The sequence below is a fragment of the Mixophyes fleayi genome, chromosome 11 (assembly GCF_038048845.1).
Source record: "Mixophyes fleayi isolate aMixFle1 chromosome 11, aMixFle1.hap1, whole genome shotgun sequence".
Taxonomy (NCBI): Eukaryota; Metazoa; Chordata; class Amphibia; order Anura; family Limnodynastidae; genus Mixophyes; species Mixophyes fleayi.
The window spans coordinates 4784492-4803939 of record NC_134412.1 but is presented as its reverse complement, the minus strand read 5'-3'; the positions used below and the strand labels follow the sequence as shown (position 1 = coordinate 4803939).

Sequence of the window (19448 nt, the reverse complement as noted above, 5' to 3'; positions counted from 1 at the left end):
TGTGTTTTAATGACGCCGAATCTTAAAATGTTTCTCTGGCGTGGTAAAAAAAAATTTGGTAAAATTTTATCGAGATTGGATCATCACTTTAATACATGAAGATAGCAATGTTCCCCTTTAAGCTGAGTGGAACTGAAATTTACTCTGATGAGCGCTCTACACTACATTAAGAGATATTAACCCACTTTTTTAACTCTTCCATTGCCAAATTATTCAGTGCCAATAGGAGAACTTTACAGGAATTTGACATCAACTGAAACATTTAATGATCCCGTAAACAGCATCCATGATTCATAAACCGCTCTAACAGTGAAACTTTTTGTTATATTCAATCATACATGTACACGATAATGTCCTGCACCAGTAATTATAAATATAATGGATACATCAGGGTAAATCTTTGGATTATTTTTTTTCACACCTCATCATTAACACTGTTTGAAGGGTATGATGCGGGGAAAAAAATAACCTCCAATTCACTCTGGTTCTAACCATTATTCTGATTATTGTACAGTGATAGTCAGATAGCCACACAGCCTCTACCAGCCCGGAACTTACCAAAATCCACAAATAAACCTCTGTAGACGATATCAGGATTTTGCTCTTTAAGAAACATTTTCCGTGCATAACATTTGAATTGCAGTAAATTATTTAAATATACAAACTGATTTTGTGCCGTAACCGCGAGTGTTTCTAGATTCGGGGGAGGATATTAATGAGAATGGGAGCCCAGGAAACATGGAAGATCATATAGCGTTTATAATCGTCTAGCACATTGCTCTTGTACTCAGGCCAGCTCTGACCTGGTGTAGGATAAGTACCTCATTAGCGCAAGGTCCTAGGTTTCAAGAGCTACTTACCTTTCCTAAATGTCTTTATGAGACTGTATATGTTTACTACACTTTTTGTAAAAAAAATAAAAAAAAATCACATCCACAATCAATAATATGATGATTTGCAGATGATTCTTCTGTCTTCCGGTGTAAAAATAAATATATATGAAAGTTGTTTCCAACCAGCTACTCTAGATTACTTGTTGATTTCAGCTCATTGCATCATTTCAGTTTGGAAACATAAAGGTCTGAGCTCGCTCTCCTCCTCCCTTCACTATTCAAAACAATAACAGCCATCAGCTATAGTGTAGCCACTGCTCATAGGTAACATTGTTGCAACAGGTCTCTGCAAAACAGCTAAGCCTAATTTTGTTTACAACCAAAAAGCAACTGAAAAAAAAATAATACAAATGTTTTGCAAATCAACATATTATCAATTGAGGGATATTCATTCAAATATGCCAAAATTGTGGTTATCTCTGTAAGAAGAATGACATTAAAAAGACAAACATGAAAACAAAACCAAAGGCTGTGAGAGGCAATTTGTGGACTATATAAACGCAAATCAACAAATGTTCCGAGTACCAACATTATACATAAGAGAATGTAAACCAAATATTGTCATTTTGGAATATACTATGCAATCTCTTTGCTGTGCAGATCTGGAAAATAGCTGCTGTTTTGTGATTTGCAAATTACCTTCAGCAACTAAACCTACCCATAAAAATCATTAGCATTTATTTCCCCAGCTCGATGGAGCAAGTACATAGAGGATTGGCATCGTAGCCGAACAATAAACGCAGTTTAATCCGTTTTTTCAATTTTTAACAACATTTTGCACAGCAAGAGAAAGTCATGTGTTACAGCATCAAATGTTGACTGATTAAAATTATTCACAATTACATTATATTCTATTTGTCTTCTGTAATAATGAAGGGTTTTATAGATAATGTGGTTTTTTTTATGAACTCATCCCTTCTCCTATAAGAGACACTTCCATATTAAGGGTAATGATTTGAAAGGATTTTGCCACAGGCAGTTGTGTTTGCAGTTCTGCTTTGGAATCCAAGATTAAACCAATAAAAATTTGAATCATGCAATATAATTGGGAGAAGCAGCTGTCAGCTTGGAGACAGACTTTCTCTCTGTTGTCGCTGTCATGGGGCTGCCTATCAATCACAGCAGGTCATATGGACGTATGACTAATCTGTGAACCTAACTGTACCCGGTTCTCGCACCTGGGTCAATGTAGAGTTGTATCCCAATTCTTAGATCTCAAATGAAGTTATGCTGCTACTTACAACCCTCTGTGTATTCAAAACACTTTGCAGATAGCTGGAGGTGAGTACACAGGGAAAACAAATGACCAAATTAAATCCCCAGAAAAATTAAAACAATTATTATATAGTTTGGTGTCTAAGGGGAGTCTCTCTTAAAGTGCTGCGTTCTATATAATGAGCTCAATGAAAATTCTATAACAGAATTTTTTTAAAATTATTTTAAATTGCGATATTGAAACAAGTTAAGAAGGTTAATAAATAAAAGTATGTTGTAACAGACTTTGCATCTAACGTTGGAATTTATGTATTGATCAGAGTAATTGTGGCTCACTTAGGAAATGCAAAAAATGTTTTCACTTTTTATTTTTCCTAAAAAATGCTGCTTGTTTAAGCTTAATAAACAGTATGTCTTCTATTAATCGTAAACTTTGTGTCACTTTTGTGTGTTGAAGCTTTTATTACATTGAGAAGCACTTTCCCGTAAAAGGCGCTCCATTGAATGGATCGGAACCTCTGAACAGTTGGAAAATTTAAGTCCTTCACCAAATTGATTACACTTTCTCCACTCCCATCGGCTCATTTCAATAATATCGTCCCACAAAATTCTATTTGATTTTTCCACTTAATTGCAAAATGCGTGAGTCTGATCTGCACTTATCAAAGAAACTGCAATTTGCTCAACTTCTCTCATCACATTTCATACTTTTGTTCATTTGTCAATAAGCCTTACTGACGTGGGACAAACTTTCACAGAAATATGGTATTGCACAGTGACTGACCGTTGTATGAATACACAGAGCTGTTCAAAGACTGGAAAAGTCACCCATGACAGGGCTGATCCTGTCTCTCCGCCTGGACTCCAAATGGATAGGAACACGTTCTAATTTGGTGATGCACATGGGTAGCCTAATTGGATGGGAGCAGAGTGGCTGGATCAATTTGGGATCACATTTGGAATCTTCCTGAATATGATCCAAATCACTACCACTGAACAGTACTCAGTCCTGCTGATTGTTTTGGGGCCATACGTGATAATACACGGCCAATTTATCATTATATGAAAAAATATTAAAATCTAGTTCACCTTCTTGAACTACAAATGCTCAGGAAGTCTGGGGTAGAAGTCTGTGTCGATTATTATTATTAGATCAAAAAGTAACGTTAAAGAGGATGACAGGCATTATAAATGGATACATTTATTTCACAGTGTTAAGGCTGATATTTAACTTTACTCGAAAAAGGCAGCTCAAACTTCATAAACACACTGCTGCTGCTATTTGACAGAGAGGTTTTTAAGAACTGGTACTCCTTAGCAATAACTGTAACCATGGAAACAAACTGTAGTGATGGTTTCTTTGCTATGAAGTGTCAATCTTTAAAAACAATCTGTAAAATATTAGCAAAAGTGCTTTTTTGAGTTTTAAGCCGGCAATATCAGGCAGAATACTTATCAAATGTTGGGATTTGACCAAGAAAGTTATAATAACCATTATAATTATTTTGATAAGGAAGTATCAACTGGAGCAACGCCTTAATAATCATCGATCATTACAACCAGTCTTTATGTATCTGCTTTGATTTTAATTGCCAACTTATGCAATGTAAATAATTGGTGCAGGGCATGTTTTCTGACAGGGAAGCAGCATTTGTAGCTAACCCTGAGCAGAGGATGCACAGGGTTAGTCTAATACTGAAATGCTGAATGTTCAGAGGAGGGACGCACAGCACGGCTTAAATGCAGTCGTCTGTTTGATGTGCTAATTATCTGTTATTTCTGTAATTTGTTGGTGATATGAAGAGACAGTCTTTCAGAAATGACGGTGAACCCCACCTCAGCGTCAAGGGTCCTGGACACCGAGCAGGGGGTGGTTCTGGAATTAGAATCCTAGACAAGAAAAACACTGAACAGAGACATCCAGCAACATTAGGTCAATAACATGATAATGATCTAATCAGAAGCTTATATACCACAAATAAAGGCTGTTGAACGTTGTGAGGAGGAGACCGGACAGCACAGAAAACTGATAGTACAGTAGCAACAATTGTCACCTGCTCTTGAAGTACCCGGCAATGTTTACTATTCTATTGTTTAGTAGCAGGATCTGAGTTGCTGGATGGTGGGTTGAGTGGATTTGAAATGTAGAATTGGCTTAATGTGTGGGGAATGGTTTATATGGGTTACCCCTTCATTGGTAAGAGGGCCCGGTGGAATAGAATAGGTATATCTAGTGGGTAAAGCCCCGAGGTGATGATGGAATTGGCATGGTCGACCTCTCAGTGATGTTGGTGATTAAAGACAGACGTCCTCCTTCCTCTGTAATTGAGTCACAGGTTTGTCACTGTGTGAGTGGAAGAGACCAGAATTGATGTTGTGCAGCCTTTATCAGGCTATACGAACGCACGGCGAATGCCTGATATTAATACCAACCGTGTGTGCAAGGCATTAATACGAAGAGATCACCATTTGTCAAGTCACAGTCGGACCGCGCACACTGCGGCTGAACATTTCCGTATTTCACCAATCAGTCCACTTTTAGTCCATTTATGTCGTATTTGTTTTACAATTTTGCACAGTACTAGCCACTAAGCGCCTGCAAAGCTACTTACAACAACTAAACCCATGCACCCTCCCCGAACAATATTTTGCTGTGTGCGCTCTCAAATGTATCCGTCATGACTGGCAATAGACTCCATCTTGTTTGCGTACGAGTCCCGCAGTCACTGTGGGTACAATCATTTGAAATGTGGCCCAACGCATCATTTACGCACAACAGCGTTCGCCCTTCGTAAATAAACCTTCACTGGCGTTCCCTGTTCTTTTTATCTGTAAACTCGTAAGGCAGAAACTTCTCTACGAATTGTGTTTGTAATTAAACATATACTGCAAGTCTAAATCCAAGTAGTGTATTATTTCTGTGTGTGCCCAACATATATATGTATATATTATATATTCATGAAATAATTTGTGCATTTAGCAGCGGACGGTGTTACTGTCAGAAACATTCTTCAACACTATGACAAAATCCAGCTTGTTTTCAGTAATTCTCATTCCTGATATATAGACCTTTTCGTTTTTTTTGGCACTACATTTTCTGGTTCCCATGGAGGAGACGATTGGACACCAACACTGCAGAGGATTAAACGAGCAGTGTTGGGATTAATGTCCGTGGCGTGGGTTGGGCGTTAGGCTCCTTACTCGGTTGCGTCTTAACGCTGCAAATGAGATGCGAGGAAGTCTTTAACCTGAGCTGTGTTGCCATGGCGACAACGAAGAAATCTCCTTATATATTGTCCTATTTCTGTGCCACGCTCGGAGAACTTAATATACAGTATAGAGAGAGAGAGAGCGACATGAGATGTGATACTTAGCATCATTAATGTCTACGCAATTCCGAAGGTCTTCCTGAGCCCCACCGTCCCTGGGGACGTGATAAAAATTAACGGCAGGGCACAAAGATTCCAGAAACCCATCATGCACAATGTTATGCCGCTAGCCTGTGCTGATCTATTATTTTTTTACCATTTCAATGCCAGACACGAAATAAACAGAGCCTTTTTTTTATATATATGATGCAATATCACCGGCAGTTTTAGCGGACAAAGGGTTAAACTTACTATTAGCCACATCGCCGAGGACCGAAACCTCCGAGGGGAAAGTATGTTATTAAATATGAATTATTTAGAGGATGAGATGTATTTTATTTAAAGTGTTTTTCCTACAACCTCCTAAGCACAGCCGCACTGTCCTAATACACAGCAAATATTGCAATACAATGTGACAAGGAGAAGACGAGAGACATTTCCTCATATATATTGAAGACCAAGATTCGTTATTGTAATATATTGTGTACAGATAAATAAGAAGGAAAAGTCCAGATAATTTTATTAGGAAAATGCAGTCTATTATATCCTTATATTTTTCGATTGTAAGCTCATTTGGGCAGTGGATGTTAACTCCTCTATAATTCCATTGTAGGTAAAACATTTGTAACTATGTAATATGTTGGTGTTTTATAAATAAAGGACAATAACAATAATAATAATAATAATAAGTATATATAGAGGAAGGAGTAGGGTTCCCAGCAGCACAGAGTATATCAGGAGATGATTGATGTGTTAGTGAGGACAGGGCTGCATGTGACAGGGGCAGTGACATGATGTGAGGAGGGGATTGGAGGCAGCAGGAAGCCACAGACTGAGAGTTATATAGAGGAAGGAGTAGGGTTCCCAGCAGCACAGAGTATATCAGGAGATGAGTGATATGTTAGTGAGGACAGGGCTGCATGTGACAGGGGCAGTGACATGATGAGAGGAGGGGAATGGAGGCAGCAGGAAGCCACAGACTGAGAGTTATATAGTGGGAGGAGCAGGGTCCCCAGCAGCACAGAGTATATCAGGAGATGAGTGATGTGTTAGTGAGGACAGGGCTGCATGTGACAGGGGCAGTGACATGATGAGAGGAGGGGAATGGAGGCAGCAGGAAGCCACAGACTGAGAGTTATATAGAGGAAGGAGTAGGGTTCCCAGCAGCACAGAGTATATCAGGAGATGATTGATGTGTTAGTGAGGACAGGGCTGCATGTGACAGGGGCAGTGACATGATGTGAGGAGGGGAATGGAGGCAGCAGGAAGCCACAGACTGAGAGTTATATAGTGGAAGGAGCAGGATCCCCAGCAGTACAGAGTATATCAGGAGATGAGTGATGTGTTAGTGAGAACAGGGCTGCATGTGACAGGGGCAGTGACATGATGTGAGGAGGGGAATGGAGGCAGCAGGAAGCCAAAGACTGAGAGTTATATAGTGGAAGGAGCAGGGTCCTCCAGCAGCACAGAGTATATCAGAAGATGAGTGCTGTGTTAGTGAGGACAGGGCTGCATGTGACAGGGGCAGTGACATGATGTGAGGAGGGGAATGGAGGCAGCAGGAGGCCACAGACTGAGAGTTATATAGTGGAAGGAGCAGGGTCCCCAGCAGCACAGAGTATATTAGGAGATGAGTGATGTGTTAGTGAGGACAGGGCTGCATGTGACAGGGCAGTGACATGATGTGAGGAGTGGAATGGAGGCAGCAGGAAGCCACAGACTGAGAGTTATATAGTGGAAGGAGCAGGGTCCTCCAGCAGCACAGAGTATATAAGGAGATTAGTGATGTGTTAGTGAGGACAGGGCTGCATGTGACAGGGGCAGTGACATGATGTGAGGAGGGGAATGGAGGCAGCAGGAAGCCACAGACTGAGAATTATATAGTGGGAGGAGCAGGGTCCTCCAGCAGCACAGATTATATCAGGAGATGAGTGATGTGTTAGTGAGGACAGGGCTGCATGTGACAGGGGCAGTGACATGATGTGAGGAGGGGAATGGAGGCAGCAGGAAGCCACAGACTGAGAGTTATATAGTAGAAGGAGTAAGGTCCGCAGCAGCACATAATAGAGATGTGAAGCTTATCTCACACTGATGCAGGCAGATTATGCTGTCAAACTCACTACTATACGAAATGCAGTTCATTTATACATAGTTCACACATACTTGCTTCTATTGTGTATGTTTTGTTTTATTCTTACATTTTTAATCATGCAAATGATGTTAGATCCATTAATATAATCTGTAGGGGCCAATCACACGTGAGTCTACATTACTACGACGGCCAAGTGTGCTGATTAATGATCCCTATGTGAGCTTCCGTTTCTCCTCTGTCTTCCAGGAACAGAATAGAGAAAAGATGGAAATAACACGGTACGGCTTCAGGGGCGCACGGAGCATTTTTAAGCGGGTGTTTCCCCTCCACCGGAAAAAAAAAAAGCGCATGCGCAGCAGCTCAGTTTAGGCAGCACTGTACTATACACAGGCCCGGCGCTCCCATTAGGCAAGGTTAGGCACTTGCCTAGGGCGCCGCTTTTTTAAAAATGCCTAGGGTGCCGTGGGCCCTAGCACCGGCCCTGACTATACAGCAGTATACAATACAGCACCGCCACGGATGCTTCTTTGACAGCGCCGCGGCTGCTGTATAGTACAGTGCCGCTATATAGGGCACTTTTTTAGCGGAGGGGAGGGGTTTCTGGAGACCCAAAAACCCCCCCCTGCATGCGCCACTGGGCTTCACATCTCCCTGACTGTGATAAGAGATCTGTAGACGTCCCACATGCAACACTGCGCAACGTCTATGTCACAGGAATATGTCTGTGATAGTGTACAAGTGTAATAGCACATCGGAGGCGTTACCTGCGAGTCGTGGGTGTCAGAGTTCGCGTTGTCCATAGACTGCAAGTCCTGGATGTGGATCCTGCACAGCGGGCTCCTGTCCTGGACTCCGCTGGGGTCACTAGCCGGATGGAACCTGGGCAAGGGCTGCTGGTCAGCGATCTGATTGGTGCTATAGGCTCTGCGCTGGAAGCCAAGATCAACTGCAACAAAAAGAGAATAGGGCTTTGAGATACCCGTGTGCACTAGACCTGTGTGTATAACTAAATTATATCGGAGACTCCCGTTCTCCAAGTCAGCGCCCGGCGCTCAGTGTGGCCGCAATGTAAATAAACACCGAATAAGTGACGTTATGTCACTCGTTCAATCAGTTAGGCACCCACTAAATACTATTTCCCTAGGTGAATGCCTAGGTTTGTCTAGTGGTATCGACATCCCGGGATAAGTATAGTTGCTTATGTGTAGTTGTCTTGCGTAAACAATATTCATTATAAGCTATATATAAAATACTTCTAATAACCTACAAGGTTATCAACAAAATTGCACCAACATACATCTCCTCACTTGTCTCAAAATATCTCCCTACTCGACACCTCCGTCCTGCACAAGATCTGCGTCTCTCTTACACTCTCATCACATCCTCCCATTCTCAGTTACAGGACTTTTTTCCGGGCTGCACCCACTTTGTGGAATTCCCTCCCTCGCACAGTAAGACTTTCCTCTAGTCTTCAAACCTTCAAGCATTCTCTGAAAACCCACCTCTTCAGGCAAGCTTATAATATTCCTCATCCAGCATCTTAATCTCCCTAGATTACCACCCTCTACACAGCTAACACAAGACAACAACCCCCTGACCAACATTGCTGTGTGACTGATCACACAGTTCACTAAATACTTTATAGAATTTGCTGACGCTATATAAATAAATGTTGATAATGATGGACAACCAGAAGCCAAGCAACCAAAGCAATTTAATAATGACTGATGGTGCCTAACTTTCTAAAAATAATTTCTATTGCTGTCAATGGATGCCCATCGTTCCTGATCCTTAAAAGATGGACCGGGCTACTAGATTTAACCGGCTGGCCGCTGAATTCTAAATTACTTTTGCCACCCTGGCATTAGTCCATCTCTTGTCATTGAGGTAGACTTTTCATGGCATCGTACCATACACCTAGCCGCGTTCTAAGAGCTGCAGTTGGCCTTGTATCTACTTACTTGGATCGTGCTCTCCCGTCAGCTCTTCTTTGGCGTCCAGGAATTCCGTGCTGTGTTCAGAAGGGAGACCGGTGTCTTGGTGACCCCTCGACCCCCCACTTCCAGACGAGTCTTGGGACTGGAAGAAGACCGAACTACCCGATTCCTGAGATCTCATCATACTGTACCTCCGTCTCTTGTCCTAATGAGAGAAAGGAGAAGCTCAGGATGTGTCCAAGACAGTAGAACATTAAAGAGGAGTCATCTGCTTGTCTGTTACATTTTTATATTTCTAGAGACCTCCCTCATCAGTGGGAGATACAGAACTTATTTCCACGTTAGTTGAGTGCAGTACAAGTTTGTAGCCCATTTTTCTATATTTGCTTCTGCATTCTGGAATGTTACAACGTAGTTGCCAACTGTCCACCATTCTCAAGGCATGGCCCTAGGATTTAAAGATTTGTCACTGTGAATGTCCCTATTTCTCAGTAGTGTATTTAAAATGCTAAATAAATCATGATAGGGATTACAGTGCGTCCCAGGTCCGCCAAAACAGTATCGCGCCCAACCTGCAGAGATGTTCAACAGTCAAGTGACCCTGGGAAATATTTTAAAATGTTGGCAACTACGTTATAATCAGCAACAATGACACTGATGGATTCTAGGAAAATAATCACTGTTCAATTGAAGTTATACAACAATATAAACCACTTAAAAAATTTTGATAATTTAACCCATATTTTTTATTTTACTGTATAGAGAAAGTCATCACAAGAGAGACCAATCATATCACTCTAGTGACGAACTTAAAGAGGAAGCTACAGTCATGTTCATCTTCTCTGCAGCGTTGGACAATAGATTAATTTAATCTTCCAAACACCGGGATGTAGGTGTGTCACTGTGATTGTGCACGGCGGACAATTACGTGCAAATGGTAAAGAAATCCCTATAGCACTTTCATAAGTGACCTTTAGTTTTGCCTGAAGGTAGAGTTCCCCTTTAAATTTTATTAATTTACTGCAAAATAGTGTCAGCCTCCAAGTGACATTTAAACATCAGACTGGTTTTGCTTTCAGGTTGATAAGAAGGCCGGCTGTGGGCTTGTTCGCTTTGAAGATTCAGATCCAGTTTAATTTAGCTATTATTTGAAAGGGATTAAGAATAAAATCACAGATACTGCACAATAGTTAAAACCTCTGGAAGATGTATGACATTATTCACCCCTCCGCCTGCTAGCTAAACACACACCCACATCTATAACAAACAGAAGCAGGATACATTTTAACGATTCGCAAAAAAGATCTGAGTTCCGCAAATATATTAAAAAGCCGAGGACTGAAGCCGCCGTCTTGTTTGATCAGAAACTCTTTTTGTTGATTTAAAAGGATCCCTAAAATTGAAGTCTCTAATTTCTATCTCGTTAGGGCTCAATCTGTTACCATGGTGAATCCCCGACAAACGCGTCTACAACAGTATTCTGACTGTTTGAAGACCCGATATCAGCAATGATCAGGAGACAGAACATCTTAAGAAGATACAACCCGGTCGGTGACCGATGTGACATTGTCTCTGAATGAGACCGGCTGTTTCCAAATAGTTAGTGGTGGCCAAATGGTTTTGGATAACAATGGGATCATTAGGAGATATTTTTCTAAACTTGGTCACAAGTTGAGCGACAGCAGCGGAGCTGTCACCACTGCAAGGATAAAGAGCGCAGGCCTAAGGAGGGTGGGCCGTCACTGCCAGGATGTCCCCAAAATTTTGCTTCTGGACCCAGTAAATCTGTATTCCGCCCCTGTTGCTCCAGATGACCTTATCAGCCTATGTCTATGGTTATCTCCCACCCACACTAACAGGCCCCCGGCATGACTAATGTAATATGGCATCGACCAAGGTAGACAACCGTCAGATCGCATCCAAACCGATATATGGTGGCCAGATTGGACGATGCTCCTGCCGTCCAGCGTTTTGCACCCAAGTGGCAGGATCGGCAGTGTGTGGGCAGCTCGCCCCATCAATTTAAGGCTAAAAATTTATTCACCAGAGGGGTTATTGAACACTTCATGACCAAACTAAATGTAACTTTTTGGGAAAATCTGGAATGATTTTCTTGGCAGTAAATTGGAACAAATATCTTCTCATGACTCCTCCATGATTATTACTATGACTAATTTCATGTAATTAGTGCAGGTCCAGAACTTCACCCCACTCTTTAGCCAGTTACTGCTCCCAAGGACAGCGATACCAAAGATGTGTGCTTAGGTTACAGATCTGGAGGAAACCGTCAGCAGTTATCAGTCTTGTGTGAGATATGGGGAAATGTTTCTTATTGGTGGATATTGCTCTGCAAATATTGCACCTAAATTAAATGATTCCTGGATTTAGTCACTGATGTGGTGTCACGTGGCTCTGACATTACTCGATGGGGGTCCCACTACTATGATCTAAAGAAATCTGATCAAATCTTTACAATTCAAGTTGAAGATTCTGTTTAGTCAGTGACTGGATTGTGTGATTACTGTAAGGTGTGAGTACTGTAAGGTGTGAGTACTGTAAGCTGTGATTACTGTAAGGTGTGAGTACTGTAAGGTGTGAGTACTGTAAGCTGTGATTACTATAAGGTGTGAGTACTGTAAGGTGTGAGTACTGTAAGGTGTGATTACTGTAAGGTGTGAGTACCGGAATGTGTGAGTACTGTAAGGTGTGAGTACTGTAAGGTGTGAGTACTGTAAGGTGTGAGTAGAGTAATGTGTGAGTACTGTAAGGTGTGAGTACTGTAAGCTGTGATTACTGTAAGGTGTGAATACCGGAATGTGTGAGTAGAGTAATGTGTGAGTACTGTAAGGTGTGAGTACTGTAAGGTGTGATTACTGTAAGGTGTGAATACCGGAATGTGCGAGTAGAGTAATGAGTGAGTACTGTAAGGTGTGAGTACTGAAAGGTGTGAATATTGGAAGGTGTAAGTACCGGAAGGTGTGAGTACTGGAAGGTGTGAGTATAGAAAGGTGTGAGTAATGTGTGAGTACTGTAAGGTGTGAGTAGAGTAAGGTGTGAGTAATGTGTGAGTACTATAAGGTGTGAGTACTGTAAGGTGTGATTACTGTAAGGTGTGAGTACTGTAAGGTGTGATTACTGTAAGGTGTGAGTACTGGAATGTGTGATTACTGTAAGGTGTGAATACCGGAATGTGCGAGTAGAGTAATGAGTGAGTACTGTAAGGTGTGAGTACTGAAAGGTGTGAATATTGGAAGGTGTAAGTACCGGAAGGTGTGAGTACTGGAAGGTGTGAGTATAGAAAGGTGTGAGTAGAGTAACATGTGAGTACATGAATATGTGAGTACTGGAAGGTGTGAGCTTATTGCAGTGATTGAAAATCACCAATGAGGGATTGGAGGATTGGCCCCTAACACATGACACGGATCACATACGTGTGCATGTACACAACATATAGCAGAGGAGCATTCCTGCAATGCTCCTCTGCATTTTTTCCCAGTCCATTAGTGACCCCCTCCTCTAGTGTTTAAGCCGTCTAAAAAATATGATTCTCTCTACAGATCTTATGATCCGTCTCTGTGTCTCTCTAGGAGCTTCTGTGTCCCCCGAGGCCGCCTGGTACATTTATGTCATTATAAGAGTTTATGAAGAACAGAAGTGCCCAGTCCTCCCCCGTGCCCGCCGGCAGCTCTGAGTGACAGCTGTCATGTAGTGTGACGGGGAGAAGTACTCAGGATCAGCTGCAATAAACATCTCCTCTGGTCTCTGCTTCAAAAGAGAAGAAAACTCTCAATTTAGATGTCAGAAGACACAGTGACGATAGAGGACGGACCACCCTACACATCAGCATTATGCCCAGTACCCCACCATTGTCCAGATTATTAGTTACCCCACAATTTCCTGTTACCCAGTCCCAAAACCCTCTGTCTGAGCTGACAGTAACATCGATAAAAGTCTTTCGAAATCCATCTATTTTTTATTTCTTTAACTCTCCCTATGATTATCCATTATTAATTAATGTTTCCATGATTTGAAGTATCAGCTGGTCTTATGAGCTTACTATTGTTTTTAAGCGCCTGTAAATCTCAAACAGGAGGAAAGAGAAGGATATTCCTGGAGAGAGTAAATCGGGGATATAATAGAAAACAAACGTACATTCCATTTCCTGTCCTTTAAACAAGAGACTTCCTAACACACAGAGAACACACAGTATATGCGGCTTATACACATTGTATCTCACTCACAGTACGAGGATTGGAGAGATATCGGGTTGTATTACACACAACTCCGTACCCCACCAGGCGGTCCCCGGGAAATAAAAAGCTGGAGCTGACGGGTGAAATGAGGACTTCGGTGCTGTCCGGGAAGATCCATTCTACTGTGACGTCACTCAGGACAGGAGCCATGGACTTCTTCAGGGACTGCAACATCTGCGAGGAGGGAGAAGGATAATATCACACACAACATGGCGGCACCGCGCTTACTTGGGGCCCTCTGTTCGATCCTGATCATGGTGCTTTGTATGTTTTACTAATGTTTAAGTTGTCAGAAAACAAACTACTAGTTTCGTTGGCTTCTCACTGAAACGGCTCTAGTGTTTGTGCGCCCGCAGTGGATTATAAGCTCCGCTGTAACAGTCGCTGTTGCGTATAAAACATTTTTTTTAATGATTCACAGACACGACTTCCGTTACCTTCGGTTGCAGCCTTTCTCCTTCCATCAGGAACTCTGCGCTCCCCTTAGATACGCTCGCCACCCCTTGCACCAGTCGACGACACGCGTTCTGGCCAATGCCGAAACTATAGCAGCTACAAAATAGGAAATACACAACATACGTTTAGCGACAAGCACAGGAAGCGAGAAAAATACTAGTGTAATCATTGATATGAGAGAGGTGAAAAAATTAAATGTTATTCATATGCTGCAACTAAACAGCGCCCCCCAGTGGCCAGGGTATAATTACAAATAAAATACTTGCATAGTCAAGCAATAAAGTTGAATCTCAAGATGTGCAAAGTAATGATCTATTGCAAACAAAATCCTATTCACCAGTGTGAGGCAACCTGATAAACTTCGGTGGCCACATAGAAGTAAAATATTGACTGTCAGTTTACTGCACTGATGTCCCTGACAGGGCACGGATGAGCGATATCTGCAGCCAGGCGTAGAGAGCCGAGCAACTCGCTTTATTTACCAAGCAAACATCCGCTCGGGTGCTCTGGGAGTTTCGCGTGACATGAAATCCCGCCCACAACATTGTTTTACAGTTGGAAACATGGCTCTAGCCGCTGGCTACGTTCCAATCCGCTCTATTATTAGTGATTCTACACGGATAGGTCTCATTTACCGAGTGAAGGATGAATGATGACGGATCAGCTCTATGACTTTTCCGGTGTTGCTGACCGCGCCATCGGTGAGCAGGAAGAGCAGCCGTGGGTACCCCCGGCACACCGGCTGCCGTATGATCCAGTTCAGTGGAGATAAGATGTTTGTTCCACCCATGTCAGCTCGAAGCCTCTTGATGCTCTCACAGGCAATGGCCAAACTTTCCTAAGAGGGAGAAAGAAGATTTACACAGAACTTGTATACATGTAGTTGTGAATGTGATTCTTAGCTTTGTATTCTAGGGGTAATGGTCCGCCAAACATATCAGAATGTTTTAAACGTGTTTGGGCAGACTTACCTGATACGCCTTCCTGTTAGCACCAGGAAAAAGGCCACACATATATGTATAACATCACTTAACGAGGAGGGCCAGATTCATTAACAAATGCAAACAAACGTAATGTGCGGTTTTTCAAAAAAATGCATCGTATTGGAGAGACGTGCTCTCCGTATGCTGGTTCCTCTCTCTCTCTCTCTCTCTCTCTCTCTCTGTTGGTTCTCTAGTCCTAACTTATGACTAACTAGCTAATTAATGACATCGGCATCCTGCTGCTGTATGACCCTACCACACTAACTGCATTCTATAACTGTTACAACTGCTGCATCCATTAACCACGTGTGTACTGCGTCACTGCTGTTGTTTCTGTTCTCAAATAAACCAGCAACCTGGTTAACTTTCACGCTGTGTGGAATAACATCCCTATCCCACACCGCTAACACTTTACAGACGCCAAAAGGTTCTGTCGATACATTGGGCACACGCACGTCCGGATGTGAGAGTACGTCTGGTGATGAATACGGGTCTAAGCCCGCTCTGCTCTAATAGACAATACACTGCAGGGTACCTCCAATACATTACATAAGTGGAAAAAAGTCGCAAAAGAACACACAGAAAAAAGAAAAATATTAAATGATTGTCACTGGTTAATAATATAGTCAAAACCTTTAAAAAATATAAATTTTTTCACCCTTCCCCATAAAATACATTTATTAGGATGTTATTAATGTCTACTGTACATAAAATGCATTTTTAAAGTTGCTCCTAATTGCAGACACATGTCCTAGCTGTATACACAGCCGTCATCACTAGTAATCAGCACTTACACCTGACCTGTAGCTGGTGCAAGACATAGGGCAGGAAAACATGTACCTGAGAGATGTCCAGAGCTTGAATTGGACACTGCTGGGTGCGCTCCAGCTTGGCACATCCTTACTGTACATTAACTACGTGCATACGCCCAGTCCCCTCCTCGTTCCGCCCCTGAAATTGTAGTAATTGTCCTTTGCGCTCGAAGATTAAATTAACGTTTCCACGTTGACTGGCGTATGTTCTGGTTCTGGGTATGCGCAGTGCGATTTTGTGCATAATACGGCACGTATCAGCGTTTACGTTTCCCTAATGCAAACTATAGGACTAATTTACTAACATTGCAATTAGGTGCCAGTTTCTTATTATTTGAACAAAAGAAAGTATTAGAACTTGTACAGCCAAACCTCTGTCGGGACATTTATACAACATAGGTATTAATATCTATAAACATTTATTCAATCCAAGTATCAAATTAACATTAATTGCAAGAGTTAACGCGGGATGATTGACAGCTCCACACCCCAATGAAAAAAAGTTACTATGGAATGATTGACAGCTGCACGTACCAATCATTAGAGGAGAAGAAGCTTTAAGAAAAACATGTCAGATGATTGTGTCCTATTAATAATGAGAGATTATTAGCTATTATGTGAAGCTGTCTAAAACTTATTTGTGAATGACATATTTATATAATATTATTTATTATAATTACATAATATTATCTCATTTTGATCTGTTACGCGATTTCACTTATTAGTTTTTAGAATATTGTATATTAATTGTCATGTTAGGATATTATGTGGAGGAGATGTATAAAGCAATAGATTTAATGCAATTGATTTATCTGATAATCTGTCCCACTGTCAATATATGGTAAAGATGAATAGAGAGAATAAGGTAGGTGCATAGAGGACAGTCAGTGATCTAACAATGGGTTGCAGACTTATAATGTGATGCCCCCTTGTGGTGTAGGAGTGCTATTGCTGTCTTCTGGGAGTAGAGCAAAGTAGTCTTAAAGGAGAGAATGAGAGTTTGGTAGTTGCAGAAACAATTGTCAAACAAGGAGCTCTTGTGTCATTAACTGACCTTGGCCACTGGGCTCACACTCCGTCAGTCCCTTAACCTATTGCAAATTACATCTAACAAAAAATCAGTTTTTCCTGACTGTGGATTTTGTTCTAAAGCTCATGGTAAGCCGTATAGCTGACAACAAAACGCTTGTCAGAGCTGTCTACTAACACCGGATCGATGGTGCGGACTGAGGCAGCTGTCAGACCTCATTTTCCGTCTCCTGAAAATAACAAAGGCCAGAAATTCTCCTGTGCATTAAAACCACACAGCAGCCGCTCTGTCGGTCTATATTACACAAAGCTGAGGCCACTTCACAGGCAGGAATCCCCTTCTCATAATCTGTATGGTAACACAGAAGAGGATTACATTCTGCTGCAAATAGACGCAAGGCTATCCTTACTGTTACACAAGGCCGGGGATCCCGGGTGACCGAAGGTTTAGGAGGGGACGCTGGGCTGGATGTATTGTTAGATGGCGTCAGAATTAAGTGATGAGTGATACAAGTACATAGGAATCCGACTGAGTGTAATGTATAGGAAATCAGATACTGTGAATCATTTAACACACACACACATACATATATTCATATATAATTAATTATATAAATAACTTTTATTCAGACCTCTGCCAACTTGAAAACATTTTTCTACAGTGAGATCACAGGGTTCCTCAAATAGACTTTTACACTACCAGATAAATGTAATAAATTACAATGGAACAGTTAAGTTAACATAAAGTAAAAGCAAAAATGATATATATGCGGGTGCCATACATTAATTCTGTCGAGTAATATAGTGTGCATTAAAGTTTTACATTAACGTGTATGAGTATGCGTTTTGAAGCATCATCATTATCTATTTATTTATAGAGCGCCACTAATTCCGCAGCGCTGTACAGAGGACTCACTCACTGTCCCATTGGAGCTTACAATCTAAATCCCCTAACTTAGACACGCACACAGACTGAGAGAGACTAAGAGCAATTTAATAGAAGTCAATTAACCTACTAGTATGTTTCTGGAGTGTGAGAGGAAACTGGAGCACCTGGAGGAAACCCACGCAAACACAGGGAGAACATACAAACTCCACACAGATAAGACCAAGGCCGGGAATTGAACTCATGACCCCAGTGCTGTGAGGCAGAAGTGCTAACCACTGAGCCACTGTGTTGCCCACATCATACTGCTTTGCCCGCAAATAGCATCATCACGCCATGTCCATGTCTTCTTTTCATACCTTCTCCTGGGAAGCAGGTAAGTATTATATTCAGGGGAGGGTAACCCTGCTACACAGGTATTTCCAGTATAAGTGACCAATAGCATTTTATATATATTTCTCCAGCCTCTGACCAGTCCTGAGCAGCAGGTGGCGCTGCTCATCAACTCAAGACCTCCATCCACTGTACATACAGGTATCCTAAGCATCTACATTGCATGCATTCTCCTGTCACTGATACAATGTATCATATATATTGTGTAGTAATATATTTTATGTATAGTAACTATATATAATGTATAGTCATTCCAGAATAAACAGGGAAATTTTCCCATGTGAAATAAAGTTTGAATCCTGTTTATTCTCGGACTTGTGATTCTTATTCACAGTTCGAGAGAGAGAGAGAGAGAGAGAGGGAGAGTGGGAGAGGTGAGAGTGGGAGAGAGAGAGGGAGAAGGAGAGTGGGAGAGAGAATGGGGGGAGAAGGAGAGGGAGAGTGGTAGATAGAGGGAGAGGGAGAGGGAGGGAGAGAGAGAGACAACGTGGGTGAGAGAGGTAAAGTGAGAGAGAGGGAGAATGGGGGAGAGGTAGAGTGAGAGAGAGAGAGTGGGAGAGAGGAGAGGGAGAGTTAGAGTGAGAGACAAAGAGAAGAGAGAGAGAGTGAGAGTGGGAGAGAGATGGAGACGGAGAGTGGGAGATAGAGGGAAAGTGAGAGAGGTGAGAGGAGAGTGGGAGAGGGAGAGTGAGAGAGTGGGAGGGAGAGAGAAGGAGAAGGGGAGTGGGAGAGAGAGAAAGAGAGAGTGGGAGGGAGAGAGAGTGGGAGGGGAAGTTAGAGAGAGATAGCAGATATGAGGTTCTCACCTATCCTCAAGGCCCCTAATTGGTCTCCCCTCACCTCCCCATGCGCTCCAACCATCCCTGATTACAGGAGAAGTGCGGGATGACCGGAGTCCCCTGTCACCTGTCCTCCTTCTCTCACTGTAGTGCAGTGACTGACAGGTGATAGGGACAGGACAGAGAGGGTCAGTCTCTGCACTACAGCAGCGAGTGCCCTATGACACAGTGGTTAGCATTGCTGCCTCACATCGCTGGGGCCATTTGTTTAATCTCAACCAGGGTTATTATCTGTGTTTTGTTTGTATGTTCTCCCCGTGGTTGCGCGAGTTTCCTCCGGGTGCTCCTGTTT

General features: G+C 42.2%; 1 protein-coding gene across 2 annotated transcripts in view; it reads right to left on the bottom strand.

The window, feature by feature from the left end:
- Window positions 1–19448, bottom strand: part of VWA5B1 (von Willebrand factor A domain containing 5B1) — an 84257-nt gene that overhangs the window by 14099 nt on the left and 50710 nt on the right. For both annotated transcript variants that reach the window (XM_075191498.1, XM_075191499.1), the window contains exons 10-14: window positions 14850–15052; window positions 14196–14310; window positions 13747–13932; window positions 9530–9710; window positions 8333–8514 (exon numbers count right to left, since the gene is read on the bottom strand). In XM_075191498.1, coding sequence (XP_075047599.1) covers window positions 8333–8514; window positions 9530–9710; window positions 13747–13932; window positions 14196–14310; window positions 14850–15052 — 867 coding nt within the window. The remainder of the gene's footprint in view (window positions 1–8332; window positions 8515–9529; window positions 9711–13746; window positions 13933–14195; window positions 14311–14849; window positions 15053–19448) is intronic.